We start from the raw sequence: 25,659 nt of genomic DNA on the forward strand, positions 1-25,659 counted from the left end.
TCATTAACTAAACATTAACAAGTCATCAACTAGATGTAAACAAGTCATTAACTAGACATTAACAACTAATTAACTAAACATTAACAAGTCATTAACTAAACATTAACAAGTCATTAACTAGACGTAAACAAGTCATCAACTAAACATTACCAAGCTATTAACTAAACATTAACAAGTCATCAACTAGATGTAAACAAGTCATTAACTAGACATTAACAACTAATTAACTAAACATTAACAAGTCATTAACTAAACATTAACAAGTCATCAACTAGATGTAAACAAGTCATTAACTAGACATTAACAACTAATTAACTAAACATTAACAAGTCATCAACTAAACATTAACAAGCTATTAATTAGACATTAACAACTAATTAACGAAACATTAACAAGTCATCAACTAAACATTACCAAGCTATTAACTAGACATTAACAACTAATTAACTAAACATTAACAAGTCATCAACTAAACATTAACAAGTCATCGACTAAACAATAACAAGTCATCAACTAGACGTAAACAAGTCATTAACTAAACATTAACAAGTCATCAACTAAACATTAACAAGTCATCAACTAAACATTAACAAGTCATCAACTAGACGTAAACAAGTCATCAACTAGACGTAAACAAGTCATCAACTAAACATTAACAAGTCATCGACTAAACATTAACAAGTCATCGACTAAACATTAACAAGTCATCAACTAAACATTAACAAGTCATCGACTAAACAATAACAAGTCATCAACTAGACGTAAACAAGTCATCAACTAAACATTAACAAGTCATCAACTAAACATTAACAAGTCATCGACTAAACATTAACAAGTCATCGACTAAACATTAACAAGTCATCGACTAAACAATAACAAGTCATCAACTAGACGTAAACAAGTCATCAACTAAACATTAACAAGTCATCAACTAGACGTAATCAAGTCATCAACTAAACATTAACAAGTCATCAACTAAACATTAACAAGTCATTAACTTAACATTAACAAGTCATCAACTAAACATTAACAAGTCATCAACTAGACGTAAACAAGTCATCAACTAAACATTAACAAGTCATCAACTAAACATTAACAAGTCATCGACTAAACATTAACAAGTCATCGACTAAACATTAACAAGTCATCGACTAAACAATAACAAGTCATCAACTAGACGTAAACAAGTCATCAACTAAACATTAACAAGTCATCAACTAAACATTAACAAGTCATCAACTAAACATTAACAAGTCATCAACTAGACGTAAACAAGTCATCAACTAAACATTAACAAGTCATCGACTAAACATTAACAAGTCATCAACTAAACATTAACAAGTCATCGACTAAACATTAACAAGTCATCGACTAAACATTAACAAGTCATCGACTAAACAATAACAAGTCATCAACTAGACGTAAACAAGTCATCAACTAAACATTAACAAGTCATCAACTAAACATTAACAAGTCATCAACTAAACATTAACAAGTCATCAACTAGACGTAAACAAGTCATTAACTAGACATTAACAAGTCATTAACTAAACATTAACAAGTCATTAACTAGATGTAAACAAGTCATTAACTAGACATTAACAAGTCATTAACTAAACATTAACAAGTCATTAACTAGATGTAAACAAGTCATTAACTAGACATTAACAAGTAATTAACTAAACATTAACAAGTCATTAACTAAACATTAACAAGTCATTAACTAGATGTAAACAAATCATTAACTAGATGTAAACAAGTCATTAACTAGACATTAACAACTAATTAACTAAACATTAACAAGTCATTAACTAAATGTAAACAAGTCATTAACTAGACATTAACAAGTCATTAACTAGACGTAAACAAGTCAACTAGATGTAAACAAGTCTAACTAAACATTAACAAGTCATTAACTAGATGTAAACAAGTCTAACTAAACATTAACAAGTCATTAACTAGATGTAAACAAGTCATTAACTAAACATTAACAAGTCATCAACTAGACGTAAACAAGTCATTAACTAGACATTAACAAGTCATCAACTAGACGTAAACAAGTCATTAACTAGACATTAACAACTAATTAACTAAACATTAACAAGTCATTAACTAAACATTAACAAGTCATCAACTAGATGTAAACAAGTCATTAACTAGACGTAAACAAGTCATTAACTAGACATTAACAAGTCATTAACTAAACATTAACAAGTCATCAACTAGATGTAAACAAGTCATTAACTAGACATTAACAACTAATTAACTAAACATTAACAAGTCATTAACTAAACATTAACAAGTCATTAACTAGACGTAAACAAGTCATCAACTAAACATTACCAAGCTATTAACTAAACATTAACAAGTCATCAACTAGATGTAAACAAGTCATTAACTAGACATTAACAACTAATTAACTAAACATTAACAAGTCATTAACTAAACATTAACAAGTCATTAACTAGACGTAAACAAGTCATCAACTAAACATTACCAAGCTATTAACTAAACATTAACAAGTCATCAACTAGATGTAAACAAGTCATTAACTAGACATTAACAACTAATTAACTAAACATCAACAAGTCATTAACTAAACATTAACAAGTCATCAACTAGATGTAAACAAGTCATTAACTAGACATTAACAACTAATTAACTAAACATTAACAAGTCATCAACTAAACATTAACAAGCTATTAATTAGACATTAACAACTAATTAACGAAACATTAACAAGTCATCAACTAAACATTACCAAGCTATTAACTAGACATTAACAACTAATTAACTAAACATTAACAAGTCATCAACTAAACATTAACAAGTCATCGACTAAACAATAACAAGTCATCAACTAGACGTAAACAAGTCATTAACTAAACATTAACAAGTCATCAACTAAACATTAACAAGTCATCAACTAAACATTAACAAGTCATCAACTAGACGTAAACAAGTCATCAACTAGACGTAAACAAGTCATCAACTAAACATTAACAAGTCATCGACTAAACATTAACAAGTCATCGACTAAACATTAACAAGTCATCAACTAAACATTAACAAGTCATCGACTAAACAATAACAAGTCATCAACTAGACGTAAACAAGTCATCAACTAAACATTAACAAGTCATCGACTAAACATTAACAAGTCATCGACTAAACATTAACAAGTCATCGACTAAACAATAACAAGTCATCAACTAGACGTAAACAAGTCATCAACTAAACATTAACAAGTCATCAACTAGACGTAATCAAGTCATCAACTAAACATTAACAAGTCATCAACTAAACATTAACAAGTCATCAACTTAACATTAACAAGTCATCAACTAAACATTAACAAGTCATCAACTAGACGTAAACAAGTCATCAACTAAACATTAACAAGTCATCAACTAGACGTAAACAAGTCATCAACTAAACATTAACAAGTCATCAACTAAACATTAACAAGTCATCAACTTAACATTAACAAGTCATCAACTAAACATTAACAAGTCATCAACTAAACATTAACAAGTCATCGACTAAACATTAACAAGTCATCGACTAAACATTAACAAGTCATCGACTAAACAATAACAAGTCATCAACTAGACGTAAACAAGTCATCAACTAAACATTAACAAGTCATCAACTAAACATTAACAAGTCATCAACTAAACATTAACAAGTCATCAACTAGACGTAAACAAGTCATCAACTAAACATTAACAAGTCATCGACTAAACATTAACAAGTCATCGACTAAACATTAACAAGTCATCGACTAAACAATAACAAGTCATCAACTAGACGTAAACAAGTCATCAACTAAACATTAACAAGTCATCAACTAAACATTAACAAGTCATCAACTAAACATTAACAAGTCATCAACTAAACATTAACAAGTCATCAACTAGACGTAAACGAGTCATCAACTAAACATTAACAAGTCATCGACTAAACATTAACAAGTCATCGACTAAACATTAACAAGTCATCGACTAAACATTAACAAGTCATCAACTAGACGTAAACAAGTCATCAACTAAACATTAACAAGTCATCAACTAGACGTAATCAAGTCATCAACTAAACATTAACAAGTCATCAACTAAACATTAACAAGTCATTAACTTAACATTAACAAGTCATCAACTAAACATTAACAAGTCATCAACTAAACATTAACAAGTCATCAACTAGACGTAAACAAGTCATCAACTAAACATTAACAAGTCATCAACTAAACATTAACAAGTCATCAACTAGACGTAAACAAGTCATCAACTAAACATTAACAAGTCATCAACTAAACATTAACAAGTCATCAACTAAACATTAACAAGTCATCAACTAGACGTAATCAAGTCATCAACTAAACAATAACAAGTCATCAACTAGACGTAAACAAGTCATCAGCTAAACATTAACAAGTCATCAACTAAACATTAACAAGTCATCAACTAAACATTAACAAGTCATCAACTAAACATTAACAAGTCATCAACTAGACATAAACAAGTCATCAGCTAAACATTAACAAGTCATCAACTAAACATTAACAAGTCATCAACTAAACATTAACAAGTCATCAACTAGACATAAACAAGTCATCAGCTAAACATTAACAAGTCATCAACTAAACATTAACAAGTCATCAACTAAACAATAACAAGTCATCAACTAGACATAAACAAGTCATCAGCTAAACATTAACAAGTCATCAACTAAACATTAACAAGTCATCAACTAAACATTAACAAGTCATCAACTAGACGTAAACAAGTCATCAACTAAACATTAACAAGTCATCAACTAAACATTAACAAGTCATCAACTAGACGTAATCAAGTCATCAACTAAACAATAACAAGTCATCAACTAGACGTAAACAAGTCATCAACTAGACATTAACAAGTCATTAACTAAACATTAACAAGTCATTAACTAGATGTAAACAAGTCATCAACTAAACATTAACAAGTCATCGACTAAACAATAACAAGTCATCAACTAGACGTAATCAAGTCATCAACTAAACATTAACAAGTCATTAACTAGACGTAAACAAGTCATCAACTAAACATTAACAAGTCATCAACTAAACATTAACAAGTCATTAACTAAACATTATTTAAACATTAACAAGTCATTAACTAAACATTAACTAAACATTAACAAGTCATTAACTAAACATTAACTAAACATTAACAAGTCATCAGCTAAACATTAACTAAACATTAACAAGTCATTAACTAAAAGTAAACAAGTCATTAACTAGATGTAAACAAGTCATCAACTAAACATTAACAAGTCTTTAACTAGAAGTAAACAAGTCATTAACTAGACATTAACAAGTCATTAACTAGAAGTAAACAAGTCATTAACTAGACATTAACAAGTCATCAACTAAACATTAAGAAGTCATCAACTAAACATTAAGAAGTCATTAACTAGAAGTAAACAAGTCATTAACTAGAAGTAAACAAGTCATTAACTAGACATTAACAAGTCATCAACTAAACATTAAGAAGTCATTAACTAGACGTAAACAAGTCATTAACGAGTCACTAAATGAACAAAACTCTTATATTTTGTAATAGTTTACACATTTAGATTACAGCTGTAAGTAGTCGTTGTGGCTTTTTTAATTTTGTCATTTTTATTATATAAATTATTTTAAAAATCCAGTTTAAGTTTTGAAAGTGTAAATTATTATAAATAAATATTATAATGTATTAATTGTAAACAAGTTAAGAAATGTAATTACATTTTTGGTACAACAAAAATGTCAAAATGAATGATCTTTTTAACAATCAAATAAAAATCAGCTCTCAAACTAAAGTGAGTGACTAAGTGAATTTATGAAGGTATTTATTCTTGTGTCTGTTTGATTGTAAATGTTCGGATTCATTGGTTTTATATTTAAGTAGTTTGTGTTGAATTTGATTCATGAATTGTGCTAAAGAAAGACATTGTAATATTATTGCATTCTTTATTATTAGAACACATTTAATATAATGTAACACAGCAGCAAACACTTCTGTGTGTCCAGAGGAGGAGTTATAGTTATTAATTAATACATTAATAAAAACTTGTATCTACTGACAGCTGCATTATAAAGAGTTATAAGCATTTATTAATGCTTTACAGAATGATTATTAATACATTATAGAGTTATACACATTTATTAACTCTTTATAGACTCTTAAAGTGTTCAGTGTGTTTCAGTTCTACGTCTGAAAGTAGAAACTCTGGCTGCACGTGTTGGATAAAGAACAAGTTTACTGTGAGATGTTTTGATGACGTTCTGGAGTTTGAAGTTTCCTTGTGAAGTTGTGAGCGACGCAGCAGATTGTTGGAATGAATGAATGAAGTTTAAACAGATGTTCTCGCTGTGAATGAGTGAGGTTTGAGTCAGATAAAAACCTCCAGGAAGGTTGATGCAGTGAGAGGAAGGTAAGAGGAGACAAAGAGAGGAAGAGGGGAAGGAGAGGACAGAAGGGGGGGGGGGGGGGGGGGGGGAGGAGCAGGAGGAGGAGGAGGAGGAGGAGGAGGAGGAGGAGTCCTGGGTCAAACCGGGGAGGAAACACAAACCTCCTTCCCTTCAGCCGAGGAAAATAACTCAGCTGCTGAGACGAGACCAGACGAGGGGGAAGAGAAAGAGAGAAAGTTGTGGAGAGAAGCCGGTGCTGAGATTTTTATAGAGTGAAAGAAAGAGAGACAAAGAGGAGGAGGAGGAGGAGGAGGAGGAGGAGCTGACCGAGCAGTGAGCAGAGAACAAACAGGACTTAGAGCAACTTCACAGAAACACGAGGAGAACTTTAACATGTTGAAGGATTAGTTTTATGATGTCATTGGTTTGTTTTATGATGTCATTGGTTTGATGTGTCGGTGACGTCGCTCAGTCACCCTCGGTAACGCCACCTCGGGCTCACGGCCATGGATGTGGATTGATTGGCGGCTGCTGCTGGCCTCTGACAGCGCAGTGGGCGGGGCCACGCTGACATGGCGAGCCACCTGCTGTGCTGGGGGGGCGGGGCTCTGGAGGACAGGTACCTGTACGCTCCGCCCTACCCTGCTGTGTACAGGTGAGTCTGTATATATTCTGTATCATAAATATGATGTGATGTAGTTTGATTGATCACATATTGATCAGTTCTCCTGAGATTCAGCTGATCAGCTCAGTCTGATATCAGATTCACTCGTCTTCATTCAAGATTTCAAGAGGAAAAAGTCCAAATTCTCTTATTGCAGCTTGTTAAATGTGAATATTTTCTGGTTTCTTTAGTCTCTATGACAGTAAACTGAAGATCTTTGAGTTGTGGATGAAACAAGACATTTGAGGATGTCGTCTTTGGGAAAAACTGATCAATATTTTTCACAATTTTCTGACATTTTATGGACCAAACAACTAATCAATTGATCAAGAAAATACTTGTTAGTTGCAGCTTTGGTGTTCATGTTGGCTTGTGTCTGATTTTGTAGGCGGATTATTTTGTTTCATTTTCAGTTGAAACTGTGGCAGATTTTGAGTTCTGAGTGTTAAACAGTTGAAGGAGCAAAGAGACCAGAATCAGAATTGGGAGACTTTAACAGCTGCAAACGTTGAGATTTTGTGGTTTGTGTCTTAACCATTGAGCTGATTTATTGTCTCTTTATTTTCCATTTAATGGACGATTCACAGAACATTTACTGCACCACCCATTTACAGAACTCGCTCTCTCTCTCTACATATATATGTATATATATATATATATATATATATATATAAATATACACATATAAATGTTTTTGTATATACAGACGGGTGACACATTAAAGGAAAACTGGTCCAGGTCTGGATGCTGGACCCCTACAGTGAGGGGGTCTGGGGGATCTCTTATGCTGGCATGGTTTGGGTCCACTTGTCCCCTTAGAGGGAAGAGTCACTGCTAATCAATACAAAGTAGTTGTGAGTGATCAGCTTTATCCTGATGGGAGTGGTCTCTTCCAGGATGATGATGATGGTCTGATGAAGATTAAATGATGTGAATCACATGTTATGACCTTCACAGTCACCAGATCTCAACCCAGCTGACGTGTTAGACAGCGCTCTGCATCATCATCATCACAACACTACATGAGGAAGACCTTTATGAACAATGATGTTCATCCTTCCAGAAGAGAGACACTGGAGAATCAATGAGGAGCTATATATAAACATAGTACAAAAAGTAAGGAAATGTGTGTTTGGTAGATTATTTCTTTGTTGTAACGAAGCTTCTTGGTAATAAATCTTATACCGTTGGAAAGTCTGTTTATTTCCCTTTTAAATGGAGCCACATTTGTGAGGAACATGCATTTGTGAGATGAGCGGCAGAGCTGAGTATGTGGGTTGCACCCATGAAAAATTTGCCAAAACTTCTCTGCTGATGCCAAACAGCTTATTCTGCCGTTGACTCTTGTTTGGTGTTTGGTGGATTGGATGATTGAAGTTTGAAGAAACAAGACATATTGGCAATTTAACAATTTATTCATTTAACAAACAGGAGCCTCAGTAGCGTGTGGAAGAACCATACACAGCCACAACAGCCTGGCACCTCCTCCTCATACTGGTCACCAGCCTGGTCACACACTGCTGTGGGATGGCATCCCGTTCTTCAACCAGCATTTGTCGCAAGTCAGCCAACGTGGTTGTGTTGGTCACTCTGGCACAAACAGCACGCCCAAGTGTTCAATGGGGTTGAGGTCAGGACTGCTGGCAGGCTGTTCCATCCTCTCCACTCCCAAATTCTGGAGGTAGTCTCTGATAAACCCCGCTCTGTGGAGGCGACTGTTGTCATCTTGGAGGATAGAGTTCTGTCCCAGACTTTGGAGATATGGGATTGCCACTGGTTGCAGAATCTCATGTCGATATCTCTCTGCATTGAGATTGCCTCCAATGATGACAAGGTGCCAATCAGGCACCTGATTGGCAGCACCTGGGGGTACCAGAAGCTCAGAACAAGAGTCAGTAGCAACAGCAAAATAAGCTGTTTGGCACTGGCAGAGTAGATTTGGCAAATTTTTCATGGGCGCAACCCACATACTCAGCTCTGCTGCTCATCCCACAAATGCATGTTCCTTAAAAATGTGGCACCATTTAAAAGGGAAATAAACAGGCTTTCCAACGGTATAAGATTTATTGCCAAGAAGCTTCGTTACAACAAAGAAATAATCTACCAGGCACTAAAAGTAAAGTGAGGGTCTTTCAAAAGTAATGGCATGCATAGGTTTTATTGATCAGTTAACTTGATCCAAAGTTGAGTAAACAGCAGAAATCTAAAGCAAATCAATGTTTTCTCGGTTCACCTGCACACAGTGTTTCAGGTACTCGGCAGGTCGGTTGTTCCTGCATCTTGGAGAAGTTGCCAGAGTTCCTCTGTGGATTTCAGTGTCTCAGCTGCTTCTGTCTCTTCATGTTAATCCCAGACTGACTCCATGATGTTGAGATCAGAGACTGAAGATAGTTCTTTATGAGTCTGGCTGGATGTTTGTTGTCCTGCTGCAGAGGATCAGATGCCTCCTGATGCTGCTGCATTATGGAGAAGAATCTAAACACAGTACTGTATATATACTGTATATATATATATAAAGTAGTGTATATACTGTGTGTATATATATAGCGTATACACACACTGCTTAAAAAAATTAAGTGAACATTTAAATCACACATTAGATCTTGATGAACAAATTATTCAAGTTGAACATCTTTACTGACGTAAATTGTTAAAACTGTTGAGAACAAAATGACGTACCAACAGTCAGTGGAAACCAAAACCATCAACCCACTGAGGGCTGGATCCAAAATCACACCGGAAATCAAAGTAAAAAATTGAAATCACAGCTGATCCAACTCATAATATGACTCAGTAGTGTGTTTGGTCCCCGTGTGTCTGTATGTGGATCAGGGCATCAGGGAGCTCCTGGACAGTCTGTAGCGGTACTTGGTGGCATTGGATGCGCCGATACATAACGTCCCATAGTTGCTCCGTTGGATTTAGGTCCGGGGAACGAGAGGGCCAGTCAATGGCATCAATGCCTTTGTGATCCATGAACCGCCAGGCGTTGTCCTGCACCAGGAGGATCCAGGGCCCACTCCACCAGCATAAGGTCTGACCATTGCCCTGACGATTTCATCCCGGTACCTATCAGCAGTCAGGGTACCGTTGGCTATGACATGGAGGTCTGTGCGACCCTCCTAGGATATGCCTCCCCAGAACATCACTGACCCACCACCAAACTGGTCATGCTGGATGATGTTACAGGCAGCATAACGTTCACCACGGCGTCTCCAGACTCTTTCATGCCTGTCACATGTGCTCAGTGCGAACCTGCTCTCATCTGTGGAGAGAACGGGGCGCCAGTGGTGGACCTGCCAGTTCTGGTGTTCTCTGGTGAATGCCATCAAGCTGCACGGTGCTGGACTGTGAGCACAGGTCCCACTAGAGGACATCCGGCCCTCATGCCACCCTCATGGAGTCTGTTTCTGACAGTTTGGTCAGAAACATGCACACCAGTAGCCTGCTGGTCGTTCTGTAGGACTCTAGCAGTGCTCCTCCTGTTCCTCCTCACACAAAGGAGCAGATACCGGTCCTGCTGCTGGGTTGATGCCCGTCTACGTCCCTGTCCAGCTCTCCCCGTGTAACAGCCAGTCTCCTGGTATCTCCTCCGTGCTCTTGAGACTGTGCTGTGAGACACAGCAAACCTTCTTGCAACTGCACATATGGATGTGACATCCTGGAGAAGTGGGACTACCTGTGCAACCTGATTGGGCTGCAGGTACCGCCTGATGCTACCAGTAGTGACAAAGACACTAGCAGAACACAAAATTAGAGAAGAATCAGGAAGGATCAGGAGAGAGCGATTGTCTGTGGCCACCACATGCAAAACCATTCTCTATTTGGGGGTTGTCTTGCTTTTGCCCCTCCATTGCACCTGTTGTCACTTTCATTTGCACTAAAGCAAGTGAAACTGATTCACAATCACTTGTACTTCCTGAATGGACAGAATGATATCCCTGAAGTTTAACTGCCTTGGTGTTATAATACCACAATTGAGTGTTCCCTTAATTTTTTTGAACAGTGTATATAAAGTACTGTGTACACAGTGTATATGTATACTTATGTATATATATATCTATATATATATATAGATATATATATAGAGTGCTGTATATGAAAAGCTCCTTTTCATCTGCAGTCAGTGGGCGGAGGCAGTAAGTGATGCGCAGGTGAATTACATGAGCTGATTTAACTGCTGTGAAATTAGTTTCACACATTCTGTATGAATTATAATAACTTTGATCCTCTGACTTTTCCCCTAGTGCCATCATCTGGTCAAAAATACTTTGTTTTATGAGCAAATTACGGCAGAACTGATGACATCATCAGCCTCAGCTGTACTTTGTGTTGTTGATGTTAGCATTTAGCTCAAAGGGTTAGAGCCAAAACTTTATTTTTTCCCCAAAAGAAGCATGTTTATTTTCTACTGATGCAACTCAGTGAAATGTTTTCATGCTGCAGTCTTTTCTCTGAGATTCAAACCTGCAAATGAACCTTCAGATTAGACGACATAAAGATGTTTCATGGATCAGAAATGTCGGGTGATTGATTAACAGCACATGGAGGGTTAGTTTGAGCCTTCGTACCTTCTCGTTTTATCAGAATGTGTGAACCCTTTGAAAGCTGCAGAGATCTGAAACTGTTCAGTCTGGATTAACCTCCGTTGTCTAAATGTTGTTTCAGAGGTTCTGAAACTTCAAATTAAAGAACCAAAACAAAGCAGCCCACATTCATTTTCTTTCAGTTTTACTTTACTCACATCTAACTTGTATATATTATATATCATGTATAGACTAAATCCCTGTCAGTGGATGTTTCAAAGTCCTGAAAAACGCTTCATTGGGCCTCAATTATGAAACGTCCATACACACAGATTTGATCTTGTGCATTCAGGAAATTTACAAACGTTTGTCAGTTTCATTGGTGATTTAAAATGTTTGAAGGTAAGAACAAAATTTATGAGTATAAACAAATGTGTGTTTTGGTTGTTGGTCAATTCAGTGTCACTAAACAAAATAAAACACACTAACATCAGGGAGATACCAAATATATCTGTTTTTGTGTGAAATAAAAACAGCCATGTGATATAGCTGATATTAGATATTAATAATAAACAGTGTTAGAAAGTGCCTTAGTGTCTTTGGGAATTTCAAGATCCGATTCGATCCAGATTCTTGGTGTCCAATTAGATTCAAAACTGATTCTCGGTTGAATGAATAGAAAAGGAGGCACAAATTTTAGCCTCTTGCTCCAGCACGCTGTGTGTCGTTAGTCCACTGAACTGCAGTGTGAAACATAACTGACAGTTATGATAAATGTCAGTAAGTAAAGCTTTATTTATATAACACAGAGCAACAAAGAGCTTCACAAACACACACACAAAATTAAAACAAATAGATTAACAAAATGATGTAATTTACAATATAAAATATAACTCGGCACAGAGAGAAACAGACCAAACTTAAATTAAACGACATGAGAACAGGAAGAATATAAATAGCGTTTAAAACAGTCCAAAGGTTCAGGTCTAATAGATTGTGGAAGATGGTTCCACAGACTTGGGGGTAAGGCTGCTAGCACGCCGTCAGCTTTTGTTTTGTGGGGACAGATAAAAGGTTGAGATTTGAGGATCGTGGCGGTTGAGATGTGGAATGAGGAACGAGGAGGTCAGACATGTAGCTTTTGGCGAGGTCATGGAGTACCTCACACGTAATCAGCAGGATCTAGTTGAGTAGTTGATTCTGAATTTTACAGGAAGCCAATGGAGGGAAGCCAGAACAGGGGTGATGTGGGACCTACGGCTGGTTCTGGTTAGAAGTCTGGCTGCTGCATTTTGGACTAACTGCAAACGTTTTAGAGCAGACTGACTGAGGCAGGTGTAGAGGGGGATACACTAGTCTAGCCATGAGAAAATGAATGTGTGGATTAATGGTTCAAGATCAATAGAGGACAATAAAGGTCTTACTTTTGCAATATTTCTTAACTGAAGGAAACAGGACTGGACAAGCTTATTCACATGATGGTCAAATGTCATATATTGGTCGAAGATGATAAGATTCTTAGTAGTAGATTTGATGTTTGGTGAAGTGGACCAATAAACTGAGTAGCTGCAGTGGTAAAGTTATCAGGACCAATTAAAATAACTTCAGTTTTGTCAGGGTTCAGATGGAGGAAATTTCGAGCCATCCACTCTTTGGTGGCAGCTAAACAATGTGTTGATAAAGGTCACTGTCAGCAGCTTTTCTATTTTTAAAAAGTTAACTAAATTAGATAATTGATTAATTTGGAAGAATCTTACAGTCTTTCAATAATGAAATGAAAGTGTAATTTACTGACCAACATGACTGGTCTTTTGTAAAAACAGAAGTTGAAGAAGATATGAATTGATAAGAATTTCACCCACCTCCTAGTGTTGAAGCTAAAATAAGGGTTAAGTTGCTTTTTAACCCTTTAAACCCTGGAAGGGTGTCGTTGCTTGTTGTTATTTCATTCATAGTCGTATGGCTGCCAAATTGGATCAATAAGTTTAGTGATATCCGAGTTGCACGCTGTAAAAACCTTTACAACTTTGATGATTCTGAACTGAGAGCGTCTTTTTGTCAGATATAAGAGAAACACATGTTTGTTCAGGTTCTGCTGATGATAACAGTGTGATTGATGTTTGTGCGTTCTGGTTTGACAGAATTATGATTCTGAGATTACGAGGTATAAATTTTGACGCATATTGCATCTCTCTATGTGGACGAAGGAGAACAAAGCTGTGATGTGCTCAGGGAGGAATCTGCATCATCTGCATTTGACTAAAAGCAGATCTGAACTTTGATAACAAGGTCATGTGACCCTCAGGTTACTCTGGATCCCCTGAGCAGCGTCCTGAAGACTTTCTGTGTTTTTGTTGAGTTTGAGTGTTAAGCTGCTTGAACTCGGTGATCTGACTCAGCAGTAACTCGGCTCTGCATCACTTCTAACAGAATTCATAATGAACCTTCCTGTTTTTAGTGAAGTTTCTGCTGAACTAAACTCCCCCAGGCTCTCAGAGGGTCTCCTCTGCAGTTTGGAAGAAGTTTTCTACCAGCATCTATTATAGATCAAGCATCAGTGAGGCCTTACTGAACTCGTAAAAGCTGTTTACAGCCATCTGAAGCAGAAGAAACACAAACTGGATTTCAAAGATTGACAGTTAATCACGAGGACATTTATGCAGTTTATACAGTTTCTTTTTGGGATTAGATAAGACTGACGGCGATCTCCAAATGAATTCCAATGTGTGATGATGAATGGAGTGGTAAAGTAATAATTAATGATGGAGTTATAACTTTTACTTTCACCTAATGACAATTTGTTTTTAGTGTCCAGACCAGATGGAGGAGGTTGTTAGTCCAGACTATCCTCTCAAGGAAAGGATGATATAGTGTTTCATATCAGCTTGTGTAGATATTCTGTGTCTGTTTTGAGTGTATTTAGGAACAGTGTCTCCATGATAGTCTGTCCACCAGAGAGCACTGACAGATGTATTTATTAACCGCTGGAGTTTCTTTTACACTGTAAAATGTCTCAAACACTTTATATCTGGCTCACTATCGTAAATAATAACAATGTAAAAGAAATAGATGATAAAAAAAATTACAGAAATCTTACATCAAAAATGTTTATGTGATGTATTTGGTTTTTTTTAAATAACTGGAATTTTAAAGCTTGATATCAAACATCAAGACTGATCAGTATCCCGAAAAATGCAGATACACATCGTTCAGGCTATAAGTGTGTGTGGTGGGGGTCAGATACCTTTAGACAATCCAACAAGCTTTCATTTGAAGCATAATTGTGTTTTTTCTTCAAACCACCACAATGACGTAAGTAGTTATTTTAACCCAAATATGATCTTTCATGAACTCTAACCAAGTAGTCTTTCAGCCTAAACCCAAACACAACCAAACCAAACTCTACCCTAACTCAACCCAAACACAACCCTAACCCAACCCAAACACAACCAAACACAACCCTAACCCAACCCAAACACAACCCTAACCCAACCCAAACCCAACCCAAACACAACCCTAACCCAACCCAAACCCAACCCAAACACAACCCTAACCCAACCCAAACCCGACCCTAACCCAACCCAAACTCTACCCTAACCCAACCCAAACCCAACCCAAACACAACCCTAACCCAACCCAAACCCGACCCTAACCCAAACCAAACTCTACCCTAACCCAACCCAAACCCAACCAAACACAACCCTAACCCAGCCCAAACACAACCAAACCAAACTCTACCCTAACCCAACCCTAACTCAACCCAAACACAACCCTAACCCAACCCAAACCCAACCCAAACACAACCCTAACCTAACCCAAACACAACCCTAACACAACCCTAACCCAACCCAAACACAACCCTAACTCAACCCAAACCCAATCCTAACCCAACCCAAACACAACCCTAACCCAACCCAAACCCAACCCAAACACAACCCTAACCTAACCCAAACACAACCCTAACCCAACCCAAACCCAACCCAAACACAACCCTAACCTAACCCAAACACAACCCTAACCCAACCCTAACCCAACCCAAACACAACCCTAACCTAACCCAAACCCGACCCTAACCCAACCCAAACCCAACCCAAACCCGACCCTAACCCAACCCAAACACAACCCTAACTCAACCCAAACCCGACCCAAACCCAACCCAAACACAACCCTAACCCAACCCTAACTCAACCCTAACCCAACCCTAACCCAACCCAAACACAACCCTAACTCAACCCAAACCCAACCCTAACTCAACCCTAACTCAACCCAAACACAACCCTAACTGAAACCAAACCCAACCCTAACCCAACCCAAACACAACCCTAACCCAACCCAAACCCAACCCAAACACAACCCTAACCTAACCCAAACCCGACCCTAACCCAACCCAAACCCAACCCAAACCCGACCCTAACCCAACCCAAACACAACCCTAACCCAACCCAAACCCGACCCAAACCCAACCCAAACACAACCCTAACTCAACCCAAACCCGACCCAAACCCAACCCAAACACAACCCTAACCTAACCCAAACCCGACCCAAACCCGACCCAAACCCAACCCTAACCCAACCCAAACACAACCCTAACCCAACCCAAACACAACCCTAACTCAACCCAAACACAACCCTAACCCAACCCAAACCCGACCCTAACCCAACCCAAACCCGACCCTAACCCAACCCAAACACAACCAAACACAACCCTAACCCAACCCAAACCCGACCCAAACCCAACCCAAACACAACCCTAACTCAACCCAAACCCGACCCAAACCCAACCCTAACCCAACCCAAACACAACCCTAACCCAACCCAAACCCGACCCAAACCCAACCCAAACCCAACCCTAATCCAACCCAAACACAACCCTAACTCAACCCAAACCCGACCCAAACCCAACCCAAACACAACCCTAACTCAACCCAAACCCGACCCAAACCCAACCCTAATCCAACCCAAACACAACCCTAACTCAACCCAAACCCAACCCTAACCCAACCCAAACCCAACCCTAACCCAACCCAAACACAACCCTAACTCAACCCAAACCCAACCCTAACTCAACCCTAACTCAACCCAAACACAACCCTAACTGAAACCAAACCCAACCCTAACCCAACCCAAACACAACCCTAACCCAACCCAAACCCAACCCAAACACAACCCTAACCTAACCCAAACCCGACCCTAACCCAACCCAAACCCAACCCAAACCCGACCCTAACCCAACCCAAACACAACCCTAACCCAACCCAAACCCGACCCAAACCCAACCCAAACACAACCCTAACTCAACCCAAACCCGACCCAAACCCAACCCAAACACAACCCTAACCTAACCCAAACCCGACCCAAACCCGACCCAAACCTAACCCTAACCCAACCCAAACACAACCCTAACCCAACCCAAACACAACCCTAACTCAACCCAAACACAACCCTAACCCAACCCAAACCCGACCCTAACCCAACCCAAACCCGACCCTAACCCAACCCAAACACAACCAAACACAACCCTAACCCAACCCAAACCCGACCCAAACCCAACCCAAACACAACCCTAACTCAACCCAAACCCGACCCAAACCCAACCCTAACCCAACCCAAACACAACCCTAACCCAACCCAAACCCGACCCAAACCCAACCCAAACCCAACCCTAACCCAACCCAAACACAACCCTAACTCAACCCAAACCCGACCCAAACCCAACCCAAACACAACCCTAACTCAACCCAAACCCGACCCAAACCCAACCCTAATCCAACCCAAACACAACCCTAACTCAACCCAAACCCAACCCTAACCCAACCCAAACCCAACCCTAACCCAACCCAAACACTACCCTAACCCAACCCAAACCCAAACACAACCCTAACCCAACCCAAACACAACCAAACACCACCCTAACCCAACCCAACACATCCTTTGATGAGTTCTTTTTGAAGGAAATAAACATATTTTGATATGTAGTTTGAGAAGCTGTTCTCACAGTGAGCAGCAGCTTCTTCTAAACTTTCATTCAAACAGAACATTTTTTTATTATTATTCTTGTTGTAATGAGGAAAAGAAAAAAGGAAACATGTGAACATGTATATCTCATCCCACATATATTATAAATTTACATTTATACAATCATACACAGAAGAAATCTTATTTTCACCAACTGCTTCCTACCCTCACCTAATTATATATACAACACACATACATACAAATACATATAATGTACACACAAATATGTAAAATATTAATGTATAAGATTTAAATTAAAGATTCAATTTAAATTTTATTTGTATGGCACCATCTCATACAAAGCAGTTCAAAATGCTTTACATAAAAGCAAAATAAAACAGCAAAAATGTGCTTTTAAGCAAAAACATCTATACATTATATACACACATATACACACACAGATATATATATATATATATATATATATATATATACATATACATATATATACACTATATACACTACATTTATTTGGCAGCTTTAGTTACTTTTCAGATGAAGATTTGACATAAAATTTTTACTTCTGTACAGGATCTGTTATGTAGTATTTTTAGATGACAGTATTTCTACTTTTACTTAAGTAAAGGATCTGAGTACTTTAACTGCTGTCTGTAACAGTTTTTAGTTAAAGCTTGTTGTGTGTAACACTGTCTCACAGTAACAGATTGCTAAAGTTAAACTGATGTTATGTTGCTGATAGGTTAGTTATTTTCAGTGTGTAACATTTCACTTTCAGTCTGAGCACAGTTACATTTAACACTAACAGAACTGGAAATAAACCAGAGTATTTGATCTACATCTGATCGTGTGTTGTGACTCAGTCCAGACCACTGTTGACTATTTGGTAGGAACCAGTGGACAGCTACAGACAGGGTAGGAAGTATTTAGAGACGGACAAACACGTCGGTGGTTTGAGTCTGAACATGAGATTTAATGACAGAAACTGAAATAGAATAAGAACAGACTGGTCATTTCAAACTGGACCAACAGGAAGATGTTTCTTCTATTTGTTTTAATCTGAATGTTGGTGTGTTGTGTGTCAGTGTTTAATCTGAATGTTGGTGTGTTGTGTGTCAGTGTTTAATCTGAATGTTGGTGTGTTGTGTGTCAGTGTTTAATCTGAATGTTGGTGTGTTGTGTGTCAGTGTTTAATCTGAATGTTGGTGTGTTGTGTCGGCAGTTTGCTTGTTGTGGTTTCAGACTGGATGAATGAAAGCTGACTGACACACCCTGGAAAATAACAGTGTGTCTGTTTCATGAAGTCTTTCTCTATATTTGTTCATCATTCTCTCTCTTTGCCTGTTTTCTCTTTGGATCTACGTCTGAAACAGAAAACAGGACAGAGAGAAAGAAAGGAAGTCTTTCTTTTCCTCTTTCTCTGATCAATCCATCATACAGTCGTTGAGTTGTTCAACATGAAATAGTTGCCGTCACTAAACCTGACTGTTGTGCAACAAAGTTCATTTCTGATTAGGTAGTTTATATTGAGTATTTGTTCGTGAATGCAGCATGTCAGCAGCTGTTTTAATCAGTCTGCATATACGACTTTATAATATTTCTTCATATCTTGGAGGGACTGCACGTTTTAATTCTAAACAAGGGAAACAGTAGATTTGTTTTAGTCAGATGGACTAAAAGCAGCAGCAGACACATAAATACTCTCCAGCTTCCATCATCTGGACCTGTGTGTCTGTTTCTGTTGAATCAGTGGACGTGAGCGCTGCAGCCAGAGATGGACCGGCCCCCCGGTGGCTGCTGGGTAAGAAAAATAAGAAAACAAGCGTTTCCTGGCGTCCTGTTGAGTGAGGTTCCCTTGCCGCTGCTGCTGGAGAGGTTATTTCTGTCCTGGTTGAATGGGTGGTGTTGGACAGAAACATCCGGACTCACATTCACTCTGCTCTCTCTCCGGCTGTGGAGGCGGGAGCAAAGCAGCGGTCATTTTAGTTTTAGTGTTTTGATAAAAATGCATAAATGTTTTAATGGAACTGTAGTCATATGTGGTGATTAACACAAACACAACGTCAGACTGAATGGAACAAGTTCAGTCCCATAATTAAGACTAAACATATTGAGGTTGGTCAGTTGTTAGTTGTTTATGGTGTTTCTTCTTCATGTTTTCATATATTTATGAACTGGACTCATCAGACTCGGTTTATTATTAGTATACAACACACAAAGAAGAATAAAGAATATAAATAGAGCAAAAGTAAGGTCATAATAAATAATGAAATAAACAATAATATTACAATTAAATCTTAAATCTATTTACAGAATGGAATAATAATAGTTGTGAAATGGGATGTAAAACCTGACATGAAGGATTGACTTTACATACAAATGAAATATATGAAGGTAACGAGCAAAATTAAATGTGCAATAAATAATTAAATAATGTTGAATGAAATATACAACAGTGACGACGTAATAAAGACAAACAGCAGAGTTACTGAGCAGCATGAAGCCGATCAAACTGTTCACACGTGATCCGTCATCAGATCAGAATCAGGACCGAGTCATCGTCCGTGTTCTGGTTCAGATCGATCATCATGTTTTACTCAGAGCAGCAGAGGTCATGACGTCTCCTCGCGTCCAGCTGCTGTAACTCCTTCAGTTTAGATCCAGTTTACCGTGAAGTCATTACCTCATCGATGAATCGACTCCTCGCTGCAGCTCGAGAAACGCTAAGTTACCGAGACGTTTCCCCGGCAACCACACAGAGGTTGACTCACGTTTCAGAACCGAGGCTCCCAAACGCTATTGATCTCTGAATTAATGGATTTTGGCATTTTCATGCATTTTCAACCAGACGAGTTTCATGTTGATCAGAAACTGTGAGAAACATGAATCAGACTTTTCTCAGTTCACACCCGTTTCACTTCCATACAGCAGTAAGACTGCTGGGAGACGGGTTCAGATCATAAGAATAATAAAGGTTATTTATGTAGCACCAGGAAGTTCTCTACAATGACAAAATGAAAACACAAAAAACACCAAAATCTAAAATTGAAAAAGGGAATAATGTAAAAATACATTTTCAGAAGCAATATATAAAACAGAAGAATAGAATCTGAGTAGCAGAGGTGGAAACATTGGATCCTACATTTCCCATAATGCCCCTGGAGAGTGTCTTCCTGCCTTTAAACACTCACTCACTCCTCTTTACACCTCATGTTTGTAACACAGACTTTCAAATGTCAGAAGGCTATTGTCTGATGACATCACTATGACATCATCAGGTTATTTTCACCTCATCATCATACAGCATCTCACAGGAGGAGGAGGAGGAGTAGCTATGATGAAGAACTCTAAATATGTGTTTAAATATGCAGAAGAAAGATGAGAGTAGTTTGACGTTGACCTGGAACACCTGACGAGTGTGTGGAGGGAAGTTCAGAGCATGAAGGGAAGCAGATGAAGTCCACGCTGCTCTTCAACCACTTCCCTCTTTCTGACTCTCATTCACAACTCTGACGTTTCCTCCCGACGGTCGAGCTGTTAAACAGAGTTTGTTGAAGATCAGCTGATGGAGAACGGACACAGTATCACAGCGGCAGCAGCAGCGGCAGCGGAGAGGTGCGTTACATTAATAATAATACGGCTCTCTGCCCGGGTGGAGTGAGAGGACAGGAGGCTGTATTGATCCCTGAGGGGACGCCGGTCGATGCAGCAGAAAGTCTGCAGTTATAAATAGTCTGCAGTCAGCGAGGCTGTTAAAGGAAACATCAGCTCTACATGTTCACACAGACCAGAAGCAGAGAACATGTATGAAGTTTGCTTGATGAAACTTAGTGGAGTTTGCATGTGATTTGTCTGGATGTGATGATTTGCATCGAGGACAGGTGGAGCTGGTTGTTTGATGTTTGTTTATCATCAGATATGAGAATCAGGAAACTAAAAACAGCTGATATGAGTCTGAATTCTGACAAACTGTGTTCAAATTTGACTGTTGAGTTGATCCTCCTTTTAAAAAAATCATTTTTGAGTCATTTTGAGTATTTGAGCTTTAAACCAGCATGAATTAGACGTCTAACACGTGTTTCTGTCCTCAGTCTGATGTGTCAGTGTGTGATGTGTTATTGAACCATCAGAGACTCTGCAGCTCCTCTCGGCTTTACGGAGCTTTATAGTGAGTTTCAGCTCATTGTTTATCTGTCCGGCTGCAACTTTACTGTTCTGGTTCACTCTCAACGTCTCATAGCGTCGCCACTGTTCACTACCTGCTCACAGTTAGCTGTAGACTAGCTGGTGAACATAGTGGAGCATTTAGCAGCTAAAGAGTCAGATATTTCCTTCAGGAGCTGGTAGAGAGCAGAAACAGCTGTTTTCATCCGGGGAAACTCAGATATCACAGGTTTGTCTGATATCACGTCTCAGCTGGACTCAGAGATTTCAGATGGAATTTATTAAACTTTGATTAAACCAAATGTTTCAAACCAGTGTTTGAAATAAAGCGTCGTCGTGTCCTGCAGGAACGTTTTCTTACATTTTATTAATTAAACAGAAAGTTTTCAGTCAGTCGGTTGTTCTGCTTCCTGAAGTGTGATGTCATCATATTATTCTATTAATCTGCACCATGACTACTCACACCTCGCACTCCCTGTTTACACGGTAACCACGGCAACACACAACACTCACCAGATTACTGCTGATACTAAAGAAAAAGTCTACGAGGTTAAATCATCAACATGATCTTCAGTTCTGCTCTGTGTTGTGACCTTTGACCTCTCGGTTTCTGGTAACAGTTTTCAGTAAATCAAATTGCTGAATAAAATGTTATAATTAATTCATAATCACCTCGTTTGTTCTCATTAAAAACAGCTGATATAACAAAAAATATGATAACAGTCTGTATCTGTTGGTTTTAGTTGATATTAAATATAAATATGATAACAGTCTGTATCTGTTGGTTTTAGTTGATATTAAATATAAATATGATAACAGTGTGTTGTATCTGACAGGCTTTAGTTGAAAGGAGGAAGTGTGAAGAGGAACGAACCCGTTGGTTAGGAGAATAAGGATGTGAAAGTCCTGACATGCTGCCTCCTCCCTCTCTGTGTTGTATCAGGGAGCGTCCGGTGAACCGCCCCCCTGAGCTGCTGTACCCGCAGGCCGACGTGGCGGAGCGCCTGGCGCTCGGCGGCAGCGACGACGCGCTGGCGAACGGTACGAAGGCCGACCTGCAGGCCGCCAGACGGCTCGCCAAACGCCTCTACGGCCTGGACGGCTTCAGGAAGTCTGACGTGGCTCGACACCTCGGCAAGAAGTACGTGTGTGTTCCTGTCGTTAATAATTCAAATAATTCAGTTTGATTGACGTTTCGCTGCCTCTCTGTCTCCATAGTAACGAGTTCAGTCAGATGGTCGCAGAAGAATATCTCAGCAACTTTAACTTCTCTGGTCTGACCATCGACCAGGCGCTCAGGTCAGTTTTTATTCTAACCCTATGAGCCTGATCCCAATCTGAGTCCTTTAGTATTGATTATCTATTGATACAGAGTCTGATCCACTACATGTACTGAGAAGGGCTGCAACTAACTATCATTTTCATTATTATTGTATTAATCACTCCTTAATTTCATCTGCATTCACTCCTTCAGCTCACTAACGAGCTGGTTATCAGCTCCTTAAGGTCACTAACGAGCTCCTTAAGGTCACTAACGAGCTGGTTATCAGCTCCTTAAGGTCACTAACGAGCTCCTTAAGGTCACTAACGAGCTGGTCATCAGCTCCTTCAGCTCAATAACGAGCTCCTTAAGGTCACTAACGAGCTGGTCATCAGCTCCTTCAGCTCACTAACGAGCTGGTTATCAGCTCCTTCAGCTCACTAACGAGCTCCTTAAGGTCATTAACGAGCTGGTCATCGGCTCCTTCAGGTCACTAACGAGCTCGTTAACCAAGCGTTGTTGTTTCAGGATGTTTCTGAGGCAGTTTGCTCTGATGGGAGAAACTCAGGAGAGAGAGAGAATCCTCGCTCACTTCTCCAGGAGATACATGCAGAGTAACCCTGAGAGTGAGACAACTGAAGGTACCTGTCTGTCTGTCTGTCTCTCTGCCTGTCTCTCTGTCTGTCTGTCTCTCTGTCTGTCTGTCTGTCTGTCTGTCTCTCTGTCTGTCTGTCTCTCTGTCTGTCTGTCTGTCTGTCTGTCTCTCTGTCTGTCTGTCTCTCTGTCTGCCTGTCTGTCTCTCTGTCTCTCTGTCTCTCTGTCTGTCTGTCTGCAGTATCATGATTTTCTCTTGGTTCTCACCTGTCTGTCTCTCCTGCCTGTCTGTCTTTCAGACAGTGTCCACACTCTGACCTGTGCTGTGATGCTGTTGAACACAGACCTGCATGGAAACGTGAGTCAATTTAAACCTTTTTCTCTCTGAGTGTTCAGAGTCAGCTGATGTATCAGCTGATGTATCAGCTGACTGCAGAGTCAGACAGGAACTCCTTATTTGGTGAAATGAAGCAGCAGTTTGTCACATAAACCTGTCTGTCCTCCTCCAGTTATACAGTAGTTAACTCACGTCTGTTCAGCAGCTGTTCACTGAAAGGTATTATTAATAATCTCATATTCTCAGCTGTTCACACTGAAAGGTATTATTAATAATCTCATATTCTCAGCTGTTCACACTGAAAGGTATTATTAATAATCTCATAATCTCAGCTGTTCACACTGAAAGGTATTATTAATAATCTCATAATCTCAGCTGTTCACACTGAAAGGTATTATTAATAATCTCATAATCTCAGTTATTCGATGAAAGGTAATATTAATAATCTCAGTTGTTCACACTGAAAGGTAACGCTTCCATTTTATTAAACGTAGCAGTTGACATTGACTCCATGAGACCCTCCATGTTTTTACACTTCAAGTCTATTTCTGTTGCATTTAGTGAAGCGTAATCTGCTCAGACAGCTGTTTAAATCACAGAAATATCTCACTGTACAGGTGTTTTAGGGATGCACGATTTGGGATTTTTTGCTGATATCCGATATTTTCCATCTCATTTTTGCCGACGCCGATATATGCACACATTTCTTTCCAGATGGCTGAGGAGACTCTTACACATGCAATCATAGATTGTACTAATGATCAAGAAAGACAATATATGAAGGAAGAACTGAGGAAGACGAGTTCAGGAGCTCAGCATTAAAACTTTAATGAACCGGCCAAGTTTTGTTGAGTTTATTAGACAGACAGGATTAATGTGCAGGATTTAACCTTTGGTCCACAGTCCAAAGCAGAAGGTGACGCTAACGCAGCTCATACACTGGTTGCTATTTTTTTTCCAAATAGAGTGATACATCCTGTCAGCAGAGGTGTTTCTTATCTGTGCAGCTGAACACAAGACAAAACGAGAGCATCATTACAAAATGACAATAATGAACAATAATCGTTTTATCTCGATTATCTTGTTTTCATAATCGTTGGAAGCCAAAATAGTAATCAAAAATAAAATTTGATTAATTACATACTGGGTTGCATTATAATGAAGTGTCCACCCCATTAACATACACGAGGGGGACAAAATATTAGGAACACTCCAGAACACCAGCAGCACCAGTACGAGCCCCATGACAGACACCAGCAGCACCAGTACGAGCCCCGTGACAGACACCAGCAGCACCAGTACGAGCCCCATGACAGACACCAGCAGCACCAGTACGAGCCCCGTGACAGACACCAGCAGCACCAGTACGAGCCCCGTGACAGACACCAGCAGCACCAGTACGAGCCCCGTGAAAGACACCAGCAGCACCAGTACGAGCCCCGTGACAGACACCAGCAGCACCAGTACGAGCCCCGTGACAGACACCAGCAGAACCAGTACGAGCCCCGTGACAGACACCATTAGCACCAGTACGAGCCCCGTGACAGACACCATTAGCACCAGTATGAGCCCTGTGACAGACACCATTAGCACCAGTACGAGCCATGTGACAGACACCAGCAGCACCAGTACGAGCCCCGTGACAGACACCAGCAGCACCAGTACGAGCCGTGTGACAGACACCATTAGCACCAGTACGAG

At 39.1% G+C, this 25,659-nt stretch overlaps 1 protein-coding gene across 2 annotated transcripts in view; it reads left to right on the forward strand.

Annotated features, from left to right (window-relative positions):
• The window catches only part of LOC121911768, a 74,810-nt gene that overhangs the window by 47,646 nt on the left and 1,505 nt on the right, over positions 1-25,659 (forward strand). For both annotated transcript variants that reach the window (XM_042433594.1, XM_042433593.1), the window contains exons 8-11: positions 22,710-22,907; positions 22,985-23,065; positions 23,556-23,668; positions 23,921-23,979. In XM_042433594.1, coding sequence (XP_042289528.1) covers positions 22,710-22,907; positions 22,985-23,065; positions 23,556-23,668; positions 23,921-23,979 — 451 coding nt within the window. The remainder of the gene's footprint in view (positions 1-22,709; positions 22,908-22,984; positions 23,066-23,555; positions 23,669-23,920; positions 23,980-25,659) is intronic.

Source organism: Thunnus maccoyii, chromosome 14 (genome assembly GCF_910596095.1).
Source record: "Thunnus maccoyii chromosome 14, fThuMac1.1, whole genome shotgun sequence".
Classification (NCBI taxonomy): Eukaryota; Metazoa; Chordata; class Actinopteri; order Scombriformes; family Scombridae; genus Thunnus; species Thunnus maccoyii.